Source organism: Paroedura picta, chromosome 5, assembly GCF_049243985.1.
Source record: "Paroedura picta isolate Pp20150507F chromosome 5, Ppicta_v3.0, whole genome shotgun sequence".
NCBI classification, from domain to species: domain Eukaryota; kingdom Metazoa; phylum Chordata; class Lepidosauria; order Squamata; family Gekkonidae; genus Paroedura; species Paroedura picta.
Window position 1 is genome coordinate 127,767,700 of NC_135373.1, and position 17,355 is coordinate 127,785,054.

At 51.3% G+C, this 17,355-nt stretch overlaps 2 protein-coding genes across 2 annotated transcripts in view; one reads left to right on the forward strand and one right to left on the reverse strand.

The window, feature by feature from the left end:
• The window catches only part of LOC143838714 (lithostathine-like), a 228,311-nt gene that overhangs the window by 112,012 nt on the left and 98,944 nt on the right, over positions 1-17,355 (reverse strand). The window lies entirely within an intron of this gene.
• Positions 7-11,401, forward strand: LOC143838708 (uncharacterized). Its single transcript, XM_077340474.1, has 6 exons — positions 7-653; positions 4,070-4,168; positions 7,313-7,411; positions 8,264-8,415; positions 9,022-9,158; positions 11,083-11,401. The coding sequence occupies exons 1-6, from the start codon at positions 368-370 to the stop codon at positions 11,204-11,206; spliced, it is 897 nt and encodes a 298-aa protein (XP_077196589.1). The 5' UTR covers positions 7-367; the 3' UTR covers positions 11,207-11,401.

Genomic DNA, 17,355 nt, shown 5'->3' on the forward strand with positions numbered 1-17,355 from the left:
GAGGTCTCCTGGAATGAAGCGGGTTGCTAGGCAACAGTGATCCGTTCCCCTGGAGAAAATGGCAGCTTAGGAGGGTGGGCTCTGTGGCCTTACACCCCCCTGAGTTCCCTCCCCTCCCCAAACCCCGCCCTCCCCAGGCTCCTCCCCTTAAATCCTCAGGTGTTCCCCCCCCCCCTCAGTGTTGGGAAGCCAAGCTACCGATGCTTCCTACCAACGGCCCTGTGAGGGAACTTGGCCACATCGAGCGGTGCTCTTGGCTCTCGCAACTCCCACAGCACACCAGGCCGGGGCGGGCCAGGGGTGCGAGTTCAAACCCCGCTAGGGGAGGGTTGGGTGGTGGCCAGCTGGCTTGGTGGGCCCGTCCGTCATGAGTGATGGAGGCTTGCCCGAGGCTGGTGGGTCCTTCATACCCTGGATGCGTGGAGGCTCGATGCGCCTGCGGGACAGCGGCATGAGAGTGGGCACCAAGCTCGGGGAGCCAGATGAGGACACCAAATCATGGGCTGGCTATGAAAGGAGACACCACATGGTCTTGCAGCCCAAGGATCCCATGGCCATGAAAGGGCCAGCCTTCTGGAGCAAATCGGCCACCCCGCAGCAGCTGAAAGCACGCGCCCAGTGGCACAGAAGGTATCGGCGCCCCATGCCAGATGGTGAGTAGGACACGCAGGGGAATGATTTGGTGTACAAGAGGATCCTCCAAGGAGCCTGCACGGTTCAGAGGAGGGCTACGAAGATGGTGAGGGGTTGGGAGACCAATGAGGAAAGTCTGAGGATGCTTGCTTTTTGTCTTGGATGGAAGGGGACTGAGAGGTGATATGAGAACCATCTTCAAGTACTTGAAGGGCTGCCATAGAAAAGATGGAGCAGAGCTGTTTTCTGTTGCCTCAGAGGGGCGAACCAGAAGCAGTGGGAGGAAATTAATTCAAAAGAATTTTTGACTAAACATCTGGGAGATGTTCCTGACAGAGCGGTTCCTCAGTGGAACGGGCTTCCTCGGGAGGCAGTGAGTTCTCTTTGTTTGGATGTTTTTAAGTGGAGTCTAGATAGTCACCTGGCAGAAATGCTGATTTTATGAAAGGCAGATGGTGAGTGGGTGGGCAGGAAGGGATGGGCCAGGGTTTGTCTCTTGGGGCCCTTCCTGGCATCTCCAGGGAATTGCTGATTGCCACTGTGGGATGGGAGGTGAATTTCCTCCAAGCCTGTCTGGATTCTGTAGATTTTTGGTGGAGGGATCAACGTGGGTGGGCAAGGAGTTGTGATTTCCTGCATAGCGCAGGGGGTTGGACTGGATGCCCCCTTCCAACTATGACTATAGAACCTGAAGTCTGGCTTTTGCATAACCCTAGATTGGTAGAGATGCCACGGGGCATTGGGCACTGCGTGCCAGTCCAGCGATTAGGGGTTCCATCATAAATAACAGCGGGTAACTCCTGCCCAGATGTCCGGCACATAGGGCCTATACAGGGAGGGACCCGATCTTCCTGGCCTGGCCTCAATATAATGATTGGTAGAAGAGCTCCATCTTGTAGGCCCTGTGGAATGTGATAGGTCCGTCAGGGTCCTCATCTCTTCCAGGAGCTCATTCCACCAGGTCGGGGCAGAACTGAAGAGGCCCCTACCCTGGTCGAGGCCAGGTGTACCTCCCGGGGACTGGGGACAAACAACAGACTCAAACCCATAGAGCTAAGAGCCCTGCGGGGGGGGGGGGGGCGTAAGGAGATAAGGGTTCCTACAGATATGTGGGGCCCAGACAGCGGATGGCCTTGAAGGCCTTGAAGAACCAAAACCTGATCTGGAAGCTAACTGGTAAACAATGCAGCCACCACAGCACAGGCTGTTCTTCTGCACAGGATGATCTTCTGAGGACCCTAACAGCTGCATTTTGGACCAATTGTGATTTCAGAGTCAGGGATAAGAGAAAGCCCATGTAGAACGAGTTCCAGAAGTCCAGTCCGGAAGTTACCGTTGCATGGATGATGGTGGCCAGGTGTTCTGGGGACAGTTAGAGCAGTTTCTCAGTGGAACAGGCTTCCTCGGGAGGTGGTGGGTTCTCCATCTTTTAGAGATTTTTAAGCAGAGGCTGGATGGCCATCTGACGGAGAGGCTGATTCTGGGAGGGTTGAAGGGGGTGGCAGGTGACAGTGGCTGAGCGAGAGGGATGTGAGTGTCCTGCATAGGGCAGGGGGTTGGACTAGATGGGCCTGGAGGTCCCTTCCAATCCTAGGATTCTAGGTAGGGTGCTAACAGCCTCACTTGGCGCAGATGGTAGAACACCACTTGGGCTACCCTTGTTTGGTGTAGTGGTTAGGAGTGCAGACTTCTAATCTGGCATGCCGGGTTCGATTCTGCCAGCTGGGTTACTTGGGCTTGCCACAGCACTGATAAAACTGTTCTGACCGAGCAGGAATGTCAGGGCTCTCTCAGCCTCCCCTCCCTCGCAGGGTGCCTGTTGTGGGGAGAGGAAGGGAAGGCGACTGTAAGCCGCTTTGAGACTCCTTTGGGTAGAGAAAAGCAGCATATAAGAACCAATTCTTTTTCTTCTTGTTGTGATCTGAGCTTCCATAGATAGGGATGCATCAAGGATCACCCCCAAATTCCTGGCTGCGGGCAAAGCCGTAAGCTGCACTCCATCCCGGGGGAGGAGAAGAGGAGCACTTCCTGGTCCCACCCCCTTCTTCCCAGCCCCAGGACCTCCGTCTTGGAGGGATTGAGTTTCAGGCGACTCTGCCTGAGCCATCCAGACACTGTTTCCAAACATCTGGCAAATGTTCCTGGGGGGGAGGGGGGGTCCAACTGGCTGTCCATTCATCAGGAGATAGAGCTGGGTGTCATCCACAAACTGGTGACACTCCAGCCCAAAGCTCTGGGCCAGCTGTGCCAGAGGGCGCATGTAGAATCATAGAATCATAGAGTTGGAAGGGACCTCCTGAGTCATCTAGTCCAACCTCTGCACTATGCAGGACACTCACAACCCTATCGCTCCTCCACTGTCACCTGCCACCCCCTTGAGCCTTCACAGAATCAGCCTCTCCGTCAGGTGGCTCTCCAGCCTCTCTTTAGAAATCTCCAAAGATGGAGAACCCACCACCTAACCAAGATCTAGACCTTCCCCCCTCTTTCTTCTTTTCTAACATATTACTGGCGGCTGGAGATCAATCCTCCTATGTTCTCCCCCGGAGGTCTTGCTTAGGGTTTTTTTGTAGTTGTTTTAATTCGCTGCATTGTAACTTGGATCTTTGTATAGGTATTGTGCAATGTATAATGTTTTTAGGGGAATTTTATTGGGGCTTTTATATGTTGTCATCCGCCACAAGCCTTTTGGGAGTGGCGGGCAAAAGAATCAAATAAATACACAAACAAACAAACATACAAACAAACAAAGTACGCCTGTTCCCCTGAGGAACCACTCTCACTGTCAGGAACTTCTTCCGGATGTTTAGATGGAAATTCTTCTGAATTAATTTCATCCCATTCGTTCTGTAGATGTTAACATGCAGATGTTAAATAATGTGGGGGAGAGTATTGCCCCCTGTGGCAGTCCACAGGGGAGCGCCAAGGGGCATGATAACTCCTCCCCCACTGCCACCCTCAGTGTCCAGTTCTGGAGGAAGGAGACTAGCCACTGTAAGGCTGTTCCCCAAATCCCTGACCTGGCAAGACTGTGGGTTAACGATTTGTGGTCGATCGCATCAAATGCGGCCGACAGATCTAAAAGCACAAGGGTAGCCAAACTGCCCTGATCCAGCTGGGTCTGCAGACCATCGATCAAGGCGACCAGTGTGGTCTCCCCTCCACCCACCCCCGTGGCCAGGGCAGTGGCTTGACTGGTCTGGATCAAGGACCAAACATTTTAGAAAAGTTACTTTGGCAGCAGCTACCACCGCAGCACAGGGATCTTCACTGTGTGACTGAAGGTCAGTTATGGCAGCAGTTTTGTGGCTGGCTCCACCTCCTACAGCAGCCATCTTGTGGCTGAGCTCAGCATGCTGTCCCAGAATTCCCAATGTGCCTGCAGGCTCAACTAAGTTCCAGCCCAGCCCTTCCTTTTCTCCTGTTTCTCTCCCAGCTGATGCCTGCTTGTGTCCGGGCCTGCGGAGAGTGGTGTATACCCTGGTGACCTTTGCCCTGCTCTTCTTCTTTGCCACGGTGTGCCTTGTGTTTGCTTGTAAGTATCTGAGATGACTTCACAGATTTCCCTCCCAGTCCTACCCCAATCTCCAGCTGGTCTCCGGTTATCTATTTCCTTCATTTTCACCCTGCTGTTGGCCCCCGTAGAAAAGATCAAGAGGTGAGCAGTGAAAGCTTCTCCCCATGAAAGATGCCCAACTCCAGGAGGGGCCTGGAAATCTCCCCGAATTACGCTTGGTTCACGGAGTACAAGAAATTCGTTCCCCTGGAGGAAATGGCTGCTTCGGAAGGTGAAGTTGAGTGAGCTATACTCCACTGAGGTCCCTCCTGTCCCCAAAATCACTCTTCCTCAGGCTCCGTGCCCGAAATCTCCAGGCATTTCCCAACCCAGAGTTGGCAACTTCGGAGTATTATTATTATTATTATTATTATTATTATTATTATTATTATTATTATTATTATTATTATTATTATTATTATTATTATTATTATAGGCAGCATAAGGTGGCTTTGGGGCACAGCTCGCAGCCAGATCAAGTGGGACGGGTGGGGGCTGGCCAGCATGTTAGCAGCGCCAGAATAGAGCTCCTTAGCAGGCAGTCAGCAGGCCAGGAGGCCCTTGTTAGCAGGCCCTCCACGACGACCCTTTGCCCAGGGCCCTCTCCCCTTACCTGCTGCTGGCTCCAGGCACTGAGGTGCATCTGAGAGCAAAAAGGCTAGAGTCTAGGGACAGGAGCTGCAGGGGCAGCTTTGCTGGCTGCACCCTGATTGGCCCTATTCCAACTTGCAGCCGACACATTCCACCCGCCTGGCTGTTTCACAAATATATAGAGGAACCATGGATGATGATGATGATGATGATGATGATAATTTCTGTTTTGCCCTCCCAATGGAAATGTATGAAAGAGATAATGAGGGAGGTCTCTCACTGGCAGTTGGCTTCATTCATTCATTCATTCATTCATTCATTTGCCTCTTGGGGAGAAAAATGCTCTAAGGAGAGTGATGTCAGAGGCTCCACTATGGCCTTTAATGCTCTGGGCCAGGTGTTTGCCTTTGCTTTCACCATGCATGTGTTTTTTGTCATTCTGCATTGCTTTTCTGTGCTTCAGCACCCAGTTTCCTTTCCGGTTGCTGTTTCCCTGTTTTGTTTTTTCTGAGAGTGCTTCCGAACCTAAGATAATTCAAGAGCATGCAGATTCCCTCGGATTTCTCTGCTGCCCCTTTGCCGCTCCTCAAAGGTCACTCCCCCACCCCCACCAAGGTCGTTCTTCCCCGTCTCTACCTTCAACATCGTCCCCCCTTCATTGGTGAACAAGAAGAAGAAGAAGAAGAAGAAGAGTTGGTTCTTATATGCCGCTTTTCCCTACCCGAAGGAGGCTCAAAGCGGCTTACAGTCGCCTTCCCATTCCTCTCCCCACAACGGACACCCTGTGAGGTGGGTGAGGCTGAGAGAGCCCTGATATCACTGCCCGGTCAGAACAGTTTTATCAGTGTCGAGGGGAGCCCAAGGTCACCCAGCTGGTTGCATGTGGGGGAGTGCAGAATCGAACCCGGCATGCCAGATTAGAAGTCCGCACTCCTAACCACTACACCAAACAAGCTCCGATGTCTCCAGGATCATTAGCCAGGAATTATATTGACACGAGATGTAAAGAGAGATGAGAAGCCTAAAGCTTTGAAAGCATGTTTTGCTTTCATGTTTTGATGAACAAGGCTGGGAAGAGGACTGTTTTGGGAGCCTCTGGAAGCCGAACTTTAAAATGGCAACTGAACCACATGGACCTTCTGCAACCCACTGAATTTAAGAATTCTTTTCTTGGATGCTTTAGGATGCTCTGGGCTGATCCTGCGTTGAGCAGGGGGTGGGACTAGATGGCCTCTATGGCCCCTTCCAACTCTGGGATTCTAGGATTCTAAGAATGTAAGAATAATTTATTTAGAAAACCACAAACTTTTGCAAGGGAGGGCAGGAGAGTGGCATCACTTTGCAGCTGCCCTAGGGCCTCAGCGAAAATATCTCCCCCCTGTTAAAACAAAATCAGGGAATAGCACTAAAAAAAAAAAAAAAGAGCTTCTGCCAGAGGACAGCTCTGTGCAAAGTCTGTTGGAGTCGCAGTCGACTCCGCACAGGAGCACATGTGTGCGTTCACACCTTGCAAAAGTTCACAGCTTGCTATGCCAGCGTCAGTGGGTTCTGCAATGCGTTCTGTACACCTAACAGGTTTCCCCCAGATTACGAGTTTGTGTGACTCTTTCCCCTTTCTCACAGTGGCCGATCACACAGCAGGGAGTTCCGCAGGGCTCTGCAACACAGCAACAAGGCTACCGGGCTGCTTGTCAGTTTCAAAAGAAACACTGATCAATTTCACATTGGGGTTCCCTCCCCCCTTAATCTGTAGTCATAAACTACAGATGAAGGAATTCAGCCTTGAGGTGCAAAGCAGAAACAGGAAGTGGCGATAATGACCTGGCATTTGGGGCCAGAAATGCAGCTTAAACACAGATTCCAGTTCTTCTGCAAAAGATGGTTAGCTGGACTCCCGATGTCGCCCTTCCCACTAACTTCCGAAGGCTAATGACAGAGGGCACCAGGGAGAGCACCGTAACTTTCCAAAATACCTCCTGGGGCTTCTCTGTGTGCCTCCCACCTAGGGTTTGACCAATGCACGAGCCCTGGGGTTGCACAAATGAATTGCCCATCTCTTTGTGGAGGATGAAAAGGTATAAGGTATACAATTCGTCGATCAGGCCCAAACAGTTCCCTGCATCAAGGTAGCAATCCACACCTGAGTGGCCCAGGTGGCCAGCGCATGGAATAAAGTACTAAAGAGTTGTTTAGAGCAGTGCATTATGAGAGGAGGGGTGAGAAAAGCCTAGGACAGGGTCAAAGATCTTATCCCCCTTGGCTGGAGGCCGCCAAGATTTTGAGGCCTGAGGCTTCAGCCTAGTCAGCCTAGTGGTAAACCTGGCCTTCCTCGCATATCCCAACAAGCAACTGGGGAGAGCATCAAGGACGTCCGGGGTCTGCCAGGAGTTGCTTGTGGCTTGACCTCCCTTTCCACTGACACCTTTCTGGGGGTAGGGCACGGCGCCCTTTTGCCGCTTCAAGGTCAGAGAGGAGAGCGGCGCTGCTGCAGTGCTCTCCTCGCCTTCTCCAAGTGACCCTGGTTCGTTTCAGACATCTTCGATTCCACCGACCTGGATTCCTTCATGGTGCGCCTGGGGGGACAACAGCAGCGACTCATCGAGGCCATGCAGACTTTCACCAGCGGACAAAGTGAGTGCACAGACAGTGACCCTCCTCCTCGCCCCCTTCCTGCCCCGGGGACACCAGAGGGCGGGTGAGGGATCATCCCCACACAGTGAACCTTCAAAGCAGGACCACGTGAATCCGACCCTCCCTCCCTCCCTCCCTCAAGGCCAGTCTCTACTCAGACGGGCTGTTGTTCTCCAGGGTCTCAGGAGGAGGTCACTCCCACCCACTCCTGCCTGGCCCTTTTAACTGGAGATGCTGCTGGGGATTGAACCTGGGACTTTCTGCATGCAGAGGCTCTCTGCCACTGAGCTATGGCCCTCCTCCATGGCAGTCTTCAAGCAGCAACTGGACAGATCCTTAGCCTGGATGTTTTAGATCGATCTTGCATTGAGCAGGAGGTGGGACTAGACTCTGTGATTAAGACCAACAAAGATTTATTCCAGGCGTGAGCTTTCGAGGGCAAGCAGAGTGCTTGCCCTCGAAAGCTCACGCCTGGAATAAATCTTTGTTGGTCTTACAGGTGCCGCTGGAATCCGATTTTGTTGTGCTGCTTCAGACAGACCAACACGGCTACCCACTTGAATCTAATTCAAGGCATAGGTAGGGCCAAGCCAGCATCTTACTAGACATTCTATGTCTGGACTCCCCAGCAATTTTTAAAATTTTTAAAAATGCATTACAAAAAATATCGCTGGGAGCTGTTGACCCACAGCACCGTCACAGGCACCCTTTGCCGACCTGTCTCCAATAAACGGAGCGGAGGGCGGTTACAATAAGATTGCCCTGCCGGGTCTTTGACAGGAAGGAGGGTGGGTGATCTAGGGTGGAACCCAGAGCCAAGGCAGTCTAGCCCAGGGTTCTTTCTGTTTTCAGGCATGCATTGTGTCCCCTGCCAGAAAGACTGGATGCAAATGGCAGACACCTGTTACCTGTTCACCACCGAAAAAATGCCCTGGAATGACTGTATAGACCACTGCATATCAGAGAAAGCCAGCTTTTTAATCGGGAAAACAGAAGGAGAAATGGTAAGAAAGTCCAGGGCTTGGGCTTTGGTAGGGCGGGGAGAGGATTTTAGCACTGGCGTTAAAGGTCACCCTAAATTAAATTATCGGGTGTGTGTTTTTTTGTTTGGTCGGTCTCCCTCAACCAGATGCCCAGTGGAGGAGCTCCCTTTGGCAGGCCCTGTGGAATCGTGAGAGTTCAGGCGGGGCCCCGATGTCTTCCGGGAGCTTTTTCCGGAATTCCACTGGGATCGGGTGGAGTTGTTGGAGTGCTGGCCGGAGGGGTGCCCTCTAGAGGGTATTTGTGATGATCCTGGCCACAACATTTTGGACCAGTGGCAGTTTCCGGATCGACGCTAAGGGCAGGCCTGCGAATTGCACAAGTCCCGTCCACCCTTGTCTGTGCTCCATGGCTGTTTTCAATGAGTCTTTTGCTTTTTGCAAAATCAGCTGCCAGGACTCCCTTCTCAGGGAGATGAGTGTGCCGGGCCCCTACTGAAAACTGCCCACACTGACCTGCGCGCCTGGATTCTGTCCAGCTCAGCCAGTCTTGGGGCTCAGGGCAAGAGGGGCAAATGCCAGCGCCACCCCCCTCACGGCCTTGCCCTCCCTCCTCCCGCCTCTGCACAGGACTTTGTCAGGCTGGAAACCCGCAGGCGGATGATCGTCTGGAACAACAGGGTGGTGCCGGGATACTACTGGATCGGCTTGATGTACAACCAAACGGCCTGGTTCTGGGCTGACGGAGCCCATCTGCACATCAGGATGTGAGTCTCTCCTCTCCTTCCTCCTGGACAGGGGTGGCCTAGCCTGCAGTGCAGCAAAGGTAGACCTGCAGGGCTTTGGGGAGGAGTCATTTGGAAGCACTTCTGTTTCTCACCCCTCGCTGCCCCCCAGGCTCAGGGGGGCTGCTGGGTTGGCAGAACAAAGGCCGAATTCCAGCAGTGTTTTACTCCGGGTATGAGGTTTCCCATGCATGCACGCTTCTGCAGATGCAATGAAGCACAATGTCCTCGACCGTTACCTAAAGGGGTGGGTGGGTTAATTGCCAGGGAGGGTGAGTGGCTTGCATAAGCAGCTGGGTGATTATAGCTGAGAATGGATTAAGGAGAGACTGGACAGTCATCTGACAGCAAGGCTGATTCTGTGAACTTGCGCAGGTTTTTAAGTGGGTGGGCAGGAAGGGATATGTCTGAGCTTGGCTCTTGCAGCCCTTCCTTGCATCCCCAGGGAATTGCTGACTGCCAATGTGGGATGGTGGGTGAATTTCCTCCAGGCCGGGCTGGATTCTGGAGACTTGGTGGTGGTGGGGATCACTTGGGCATGGAATTGGGGTCACCGTGGGTGGGCAGGTAGTTGTGAGTTCCTGCATTGTGTAGGGGGCTGGCCTAGATGACCCTGGGTCTCCCAACTCTTATGATTCTAAGGCTGAAAAGGTGGTAAATTAGCATGCAGATACAAGTAAGGTAAAAGGTAAAGGTATCCCCTGTGCAAACACCGGGTCATGTCTGACCCTTGGGGTGATGCCCTCTAGCGTTTTCATGGCAGACTCAATACGGGGTGGTTTGCCAGTGCCTTCCCCAGTCATGACCGTTTACCCCCCAGCAAGCTGGGTACTCATTTTACCGACCTCGGAAGGATGGAAGGCTGAGTCAACCTTGAGCCGGCTGCTGGGATCAAACTCCCAGCCTCATGGGCAGAGCTTCAGACTGCATGTCCGCGCCACAAGAGGCTCTATGCAGATACAAGCAAATGGCAGTAAATCAGCATAGAGATCTGTTGAGAATGCGGGAAGGAAGTTTGAGCCTGGTGTTCCCTTGAAGACCAATAAAGTTTAGTTTCTGGGCATAAGTGAGAACTGAGTGCGTAATGAGGTAAGAAGCTGAGATCTCTGTTAAGCCCAGGGGGTTCCATTGTCCCAGGGGGTTCCATTGTCCTAAGTGTTGTAATAACTTCTAATTCAGCAACCATGCCAGTCTGTTTCTGAAATTCCTTTGCAATAGAACATCTACAATAAGACAGCAATTCTCTCCACCACATTGTTTAGCATCTTCATGCGCCCTCTCAACCAGGCAGTCTGGAGCTTTGGGCGAGGATATTACTGATATGCTGATGACACCCAGCTCTGTCCCCTGATGGATGATTGGCCAGACACCCCTCTGAGCTCTTTGGTCCAGTCCCTGGAGGCTGTGGTGGAGTGGCTCAAAGCAAGTGGTCTGAAATGGAACCCTTTGAAGACAGAGGGCCTGTGGCTAGGGAGGAAGGGGCCAAAGCAGGGAGCCTGGATGGCATGCGGTAAACCACTGCTCATATAACCAGGAACCTGCGTATGATCTTTGATGCCTCCTTATTGATGCCGCTCAAGTCACAAAAGTAGATCCTTTCTCCTAAGGAGAACTGCTGCTTTGCATGGTGGATCTTTTGACAGCTGAGACGAATGCTTCCTTGTTTCTCATAGGCAAGGCCTTGCACACTCAAAAATGAAAGTAACTTCTTATTTGGCAAGCATTTTGTTTTGTGTGTGACGCCATGCACAAAACATGTGAATTCCAGAGCGTTGCAGGGAGGCATGGCCAGCTGGCATCACTTCCGGGGTTACTTGGAGCCTGAAGAATAGTTCAGAGGTTACTCCACAGTCCAAAGGTTGAGGAAAACTGGCCTGTGTTCTCACCGGAGTCTTTCCTTTCCCAGGTCTACAACCGACAAACTACCTTCCGTCTTTGAGAAATATTGTGTCATGTTCCACAATGGCCACGAGGACAACGTGAGGTGTGAATATAAAAATCACTGTCTGTGTAAGAGAAAGGCCTCTTGAATGAGACAGCAACACACACCCACAGCCACATCCCTGCTCATGCTCATGACCCCTAGACAGACTTTGTCCAAGACCTTCCTGTCCTCCTTTCCTCTTCTTCAATCCCTCCCTTCTTTTTCTCTCTGCCTCTTCTGCAACCGCAGGAAATCGTCTCCAAACCTCTCTGGAAAAGCAAGCAATAAATCCACTTCTCACCCAGTGCGTCTTCCTATTGGCATTGTGTGCTTGTCGTGTTTGCCACGGCTGCATGGTGTGCAAGGGCTTAGCCTGACAGCCCGGCTCCTGTCTCCCCAGCGAGGGGCTTGTGGCGGGATTCTCTAGCCTGCATCTGCAAGGTCTGTCCTGTGGAAAATATGCCCCCCTTCGCTTTGCAAGCCCTGTTCTGCCTTGCCCATCCCCGTTTCTAGCTGGTTGCCAACTCCAGGAGGGCTGCAAAGGGGTCTCACTGGGTATTCACCACCACCTACTGGTCATAGCACAAGGCTGCCTTCTGGGAGGACCAGGACTGAGGCACCCCTTCCATTTCGGAGGCCTCGTCTCTGTATCTCCCACAGGCGCAGCACATGAGCACCGTGGGGACAATTTACAGCAAGGAATACCTCCCCTTCAGGAGATTAGCTGCTCGCAGGGCTCCTTCCCCTGATGGCGGGGCTTCCGCTTGCACTGAAATAGCATTCCCGAGACAGGGGAGCTTGTTATGGGCCAGAGAACCACAGCCACCTTCAAATTTGTAAAAGGTTTATTGAAAGAACAGAGTTTATAAGCATGTCTTCAGAACAGCAAAGAGTTAAGCAAAAGAGTCAAAAGAAATGGGGTGAAAACACAATCCTTCTGTCCCTCTGCTTAAAAAAAAAAACGGACCTGTTGTTAAATGTGGAGTAGCCACCTTGCTTAAGAGGTTCCAAGGTCCTATGGCATGTTCAGCACTCCCCTGGCAGCCACGTGGCCCAAGATGGCTGCCCACCTCAAATCAGACCAACCTCCTACTTTGGTGGTTAGCAGGCGAAAGACCCTCCCTTCCTGTGGTCCGTAGGCAATATATCCTCTCCGTCCCCTCCCACCTGGCTTCCCCCAGGTCCTGCTGGGAACAAGAAGTCTCAGCCCCCTTCCACAGGAAGGTCCTTTGGGTCCTCGGGGATTCCGGGAAGAAGAAGCCTCCTCCCTATACCCAATTCCAGGCTAGATTAATTCGCATTTGAAGGGAAGCGAGCAAGTGAGGAACGTCACCCCTCCCCTCTCTCCAAAGCTCAGAGAGAGAAAGAATACGTAACCTCTGCTTCATTTGGAAAGTCTCTACAAAGGGGTGTTCTGACACATCCTTTGTCAGGAGGTAGCAGACCACCCAGACTGCCCCTTGCTTTCAAGGGGACCCCTTTAAGGGCCGCTTCAAGTGACCAAACAGGCAAGAAAAGTGCAAAGCATCCATACTGGGTGGGGGATACACTCCTGGGTAGCAGCATGTGTGAACAAGATCACGGCGCACAAGTGGACTGTAGGCTAAATACAAGTCGTCCCCCATCAAGGTCTCAATAAGAAGACTCGAGGTGGGAAAATAATCCCCTCTCTGCTACAGAAACTTTCTGGCTGACCTTGAGCCAGTCATACACGCTCAGGCCCTCCTACCTCACAGGGTTGTTGTGGTAAGAGGAGAGAATCTTGTCAGCCCCCTTGGGTCCCCATTGAGGCGGGAGGGGGATATGGACAAAGTAAATAAGTAAATACGTAAGTTATGGAAGAAGGCATTTAATGACCTTGCTCTGAGAGAGTTTGGGAGAAAAAAAACAGTGGGGTTTATTATGAATCTTATCCATCCGTCTCCCATGAAGTCCTGTCCTCGGTTTCGAGCACGCTGCTGCTTCTCTCCTCACCAAAGAGGTGGGGAGGACGGAAGGACTTGGCCGCATGTGGAAGTCGTACCCTATGATGACGTAGAGGTTGATGCAGCCACTGGCAAAAGCCAAACCAGTGGACAAGGAGGCTCCAACAGTCAGCACTGTAGCCGTCACTAGGTCCTGCTTTTCAAAGAAAGTGAAGACAGGACAGGATAGGTCAGCCAGCACAGATAAAAGGTCACAGCCCTGGCTCTGATGACCCCACGGTGCTCCGCCTCCCTGCCCCTCATCAGTGTACAGGTGAGGAGCGATCGTCATGTGACGGGGATGAAAGAGGCAAACAGGTACTGGCTTAGCAGCATCTCGTGGTGGCTGATCATGGCGTTCGTAAAGCTCTGGCCGTAGCTAAAGAAGCTGATGGGGGACACGGGGGTCTGTCTGAAATGGATTCTTGGCAAAGAGAAGGCCGAGGCCAGGGACCAAGCCGCCCAGGACAGGAACCAGGTGAGCCAATTCCACTGGGGTTTTTGACCCTGCGTAGAGCTCCAGGTGGAACCACAGAGGTTGAGGTAAGCCATGGACTTTGCCAAACGGCCCATGAAGCCTCAAGGCATTGTTGGGGATTCGCAGCGGAAGGGAGCTGATGAAGGCAAAGTTAAATAAGCGAGGGGAAAACAAACAGTGTGGTGGTTGGTGTCTGCTACCGACCGCCTGACCAACGAGAGGATGTGGATGCTGCACTTTGTGAGCAGCTTGAGAAAATATCCAAACGGCAGGACCTTGTCATCATGGGTGACTTCAATTTCCCAGATGTGTGCTGGGAAACAAACTCTGCGAAGCGTCCTCAGTCATGCAAGTTTCTGACCTGCCTGGCTGACAATTTCATTTATCAAATGGTAGATGAACCCACAAGAGGTTCAGCCATACTGGACTTAATACTGACCAACAGGCAAGAGTTGGTGGATGAGGTGAAGGAGGTGGGGACCCTAGGGGGAAGTGACCATGTCCTCATAGAATTCCTTTTGAGATGGGGAGCCAAGGAAGCTTGTAGCCAGACGCGGATGTTGGATTTTCGTAGGGCAAACTTTAATAAACTCAGAGACATGATGAGTGTCATACCATGGACGAGAATGCTGGAAGGGAAGGGAGCATGTGAAGGGTGGGCGCTACTCAAACAAGAGCTATTGCATGCTCAATCAATGACTATTCCAGAAAGACGAAAACACTGCAGGAGCTCTAAGAAGCCTATTTGGATGAACAGAGAACTTCAAGAGGAACTAAGAAAGAAAAGGAAAATGTTCAGGAAATGGAGGGAAGGACAGAGCTCTAAAGAAGAGTACCTACAGGTTACTAGGCACTGTAGATCAATCATCAGAAAGGCCAAAGCTGAGAGTGAGCTAAGATTGGCCAGGGAAGCCCATTGTAACAAGAAAAGATTTTTCAGTTACGTGAGGAGCAAACGTAAAGTAAAGGAGGCAATAGGCCCGCTGTTGGGTGCGGATGGACAAACTCTAACGAAAGATGCAGAGAAAGCAGAAAGGCTTAGTGCCTATTTTACATCTGTTTTTTCCCACAGGTCTAAGTGTTTAGGCACATCTAGAGATGGCTGTAGCCAAAGGATAGTGTCTGGGTGGCAGGTTAACATGGATAGAGAGGTGGTCGAGAGGCATTTAGCTGCACTGGATGAGTTCAAATCCCCTGGTCCAGATGAAATGCACCCGAGAGTACTCAAAGAACTTTCCAGAGAACTTGCACAGCCCTTGTCCATCATCTTCGGAACCTCTTTAAGGACTGGAGATGTCCCGGAGGACTGGAAAAGAGCAAACGTTATTCCGATCTTCAAAAAAGGGAGGAAGGATGACCCGGGAAACTACAGACCAGTGAGTCTGACCTCTGTTGTGGGGAAGATAATGGAGCAGATATTAAAGGGAGCGATCTGCAAACATCTGGAGGACAATTTGGTGATCCAAGGAAGTCAGCATGGATTTGTCTCCAACAGGTCCTGCCAGACCAACCTAGTTTCCTTTTTTGACCAAGTAACAGGTTTGCTGGATCGGGGAAATTTGGTTGATGTCATTTACTTGGATTTTAGTAAAGCTTTTGACAAGGTTCCCCATGATGTTCTGATGGATAAGTTGAAGGACTGCAATCTGGATTTTCAGATCGTTAGGTGGATAGGGAATTGGTTAGAGAACCGCACTCAAAAAGTTGTTGTCAATGGTGTTTCATCAGACTGGAGAGAGGTGAGTAGCGGGGTACCTCAGGGTTCGGTGCTCGGCCCGGTACTTTTTAACATATTTATTAATGATCTAGATGAGGGGGTGGAGGGACTACTCATCAAGTTTGCAGATGACACCAAATTGGGAGGACTGGCAAATACTCCGGAAGATAGAGACAGAGTTCAACGAGATCTGAACACAATGGAAAAATGGGCAAATGAGAACAAGATGCAATTTAATAAAGATAAGTGTAAAGTTCTGCATCTGGGTCAGAAAAATGAAAAGCATGCCTACTGGATGGGGGATACGCTTCTAGGTAGCACTGTGTGTGAACGAGACCTTGGGGTACTTGTGGATTGTAAACTAAACATGAGCAGGCAGTGTGATGCAGCGGTAAAAAAGGCAAATGCCATTTTGGGCTGTATCAACAGAGGCATCACATCAAAATCACAAGATGTCATAGTCCCATTGTATACGGCACTGGTCAGACCACACCTGGAGTACTGTGTGCAGTTCTGGAGGCCTCACTTCAAGAAGGACATTGATAAAATTGAAAGGGTACAGAGGAGAGCGACGAAGATGATCTGGGGCCAAGGGACCAAGCCCTATGAAGATAGGTTGAGGGACTTGGGAATGTTCAGCCTGGAGAAAAGGAGGTTGAGAGGGGACATGATAGCCCTCTTTAAGTATTTGAAAGGTTGTCACTTGGAGGAGGGCAGGATGCTGTTTCTGCTGGCTGCAGAGGAAAGGACACGCAGTAATGGGTTTAAACTTCAAGTACAACGATATAGGCTAGATATCAGGAAAAAGTTTTTCTCAGTCAGAGTCGTTCAGCAGTGGAATAGGCTGCCTAAGGAGGTGGTGAGTGCCCCCTCACTGGAAGTCTTCAAGCAAAGGTTGGATACACACTTTTCTTGAATGCTTTAGGATGCTTAGGGCTAATCCTGCGTTGAGCAGGGGGTTGGACTAGATGGCCTGTATGGCCCCTTCCAACTCTATGATTCTATGATTCTATGATTCTATGATTGGTGACAGGTTAAGGAACCAGATTGTGCGGGCTGTCCTCTTCATGTAGAAACCCAGGAGGAGAATGACCAGCCGATTACCCACGGACCCTACTATGAAGATAATGCTGTGGGACATGAAGAGGGCAAAGTTTAGCCTCCTCATTAAGATTTCTTACCAGTATTCATAGAATCATAGAATCATAGACTTGGAAGGTCATCTAGTCCAGCCCCCTACACTATGCAGGACACTCACGACCCTGTCGCTCAGCCACTGTCACCTGCCACCCCCTTGAGCCTTCACAGAATCAGCCTCCCCATCAGATGGCTCTCCAGCCTCTGTTTAAAAATCCCCAGAGATGGAGAACCCACCACCTCCCGAGGAAGCCTGTTCCACTGAGAAACCACTCTGACTGTCAGGAACTTCTTCCGGAGGTTTAGACGGAATTTAGAATCCTAGAATCCTAGAGTTGGAAGGGACCTCCTGGGTCATCTAGTCCAACCTCCTGCACTAAGCAGGTCACTCCCAACCCTCTCGCTCATCCACTGTCACCTTCCATACCCTTGAACCTTCACAGAATCAGTAGGTTTGCAGGCCTTGAAGCTGAGCTGGCCCATTGGCCCTATGAAAGGACGGACACATCTGGTTGCTCCCCCTAGCTGGTCAAATCGGCCGCTGCTGCCTGTTCTTGAGATGAAGGGAGGGTGGTCAAGAGGTGGGGGGGCACTGTCAGTCCACTCTTATCCTCCTCTTAGCACTGGGCTCGTTCCGCACACATGGGATGCTGCACTTCCAATGTACATTGGCGGGACAGGATAATCTACTTCTAAAGTGCATTGAAAGTGCATTATCTATTGTGTGCAAAATGGGCCCTGGTCTTTTCCAGGGAGGGGAGATCCGGGAAGACTATTCAGAGAATGAGGACACGCTGCCATCTCAGTTGAATCCAAAGGATCTGAGGTCTGCAGCAGTTCATGATAGAACCTCAGCTATCTAATCAGCCAAGGTAACATGGCTTTGTTGTTGTTGTTGTTAGGTATAAAGTCATGTCTGACCCATGGCGACCCCATGGACAATGATCCTCCAGGCCTTC

Bases quoted from the DNA above. Each gene is read 5' to 3' on its own strand.
- LOC143838708 (XM_077340474.1), top strand. From the start codon at position 368: ATGAGTGATGGAGGCTTGCCCGAGGCTGGTGGGTCCTTCATACCCTGG. The intron at 8,416-9,021 runs GTAAGAAAGTCC...GCCTCTGCACAG, and splicing joins GGAAAACAGAAGGAGAAATG to GACTTTGTCAGGCTGGAAAC. The intron at 9,159-11,082 runs GTGAGTCTCTCC...TTCCTTTCCCAG, and splicing joins GCCCATCTGCACATCAGGAT to GTCTACAACCGACAAACTAC.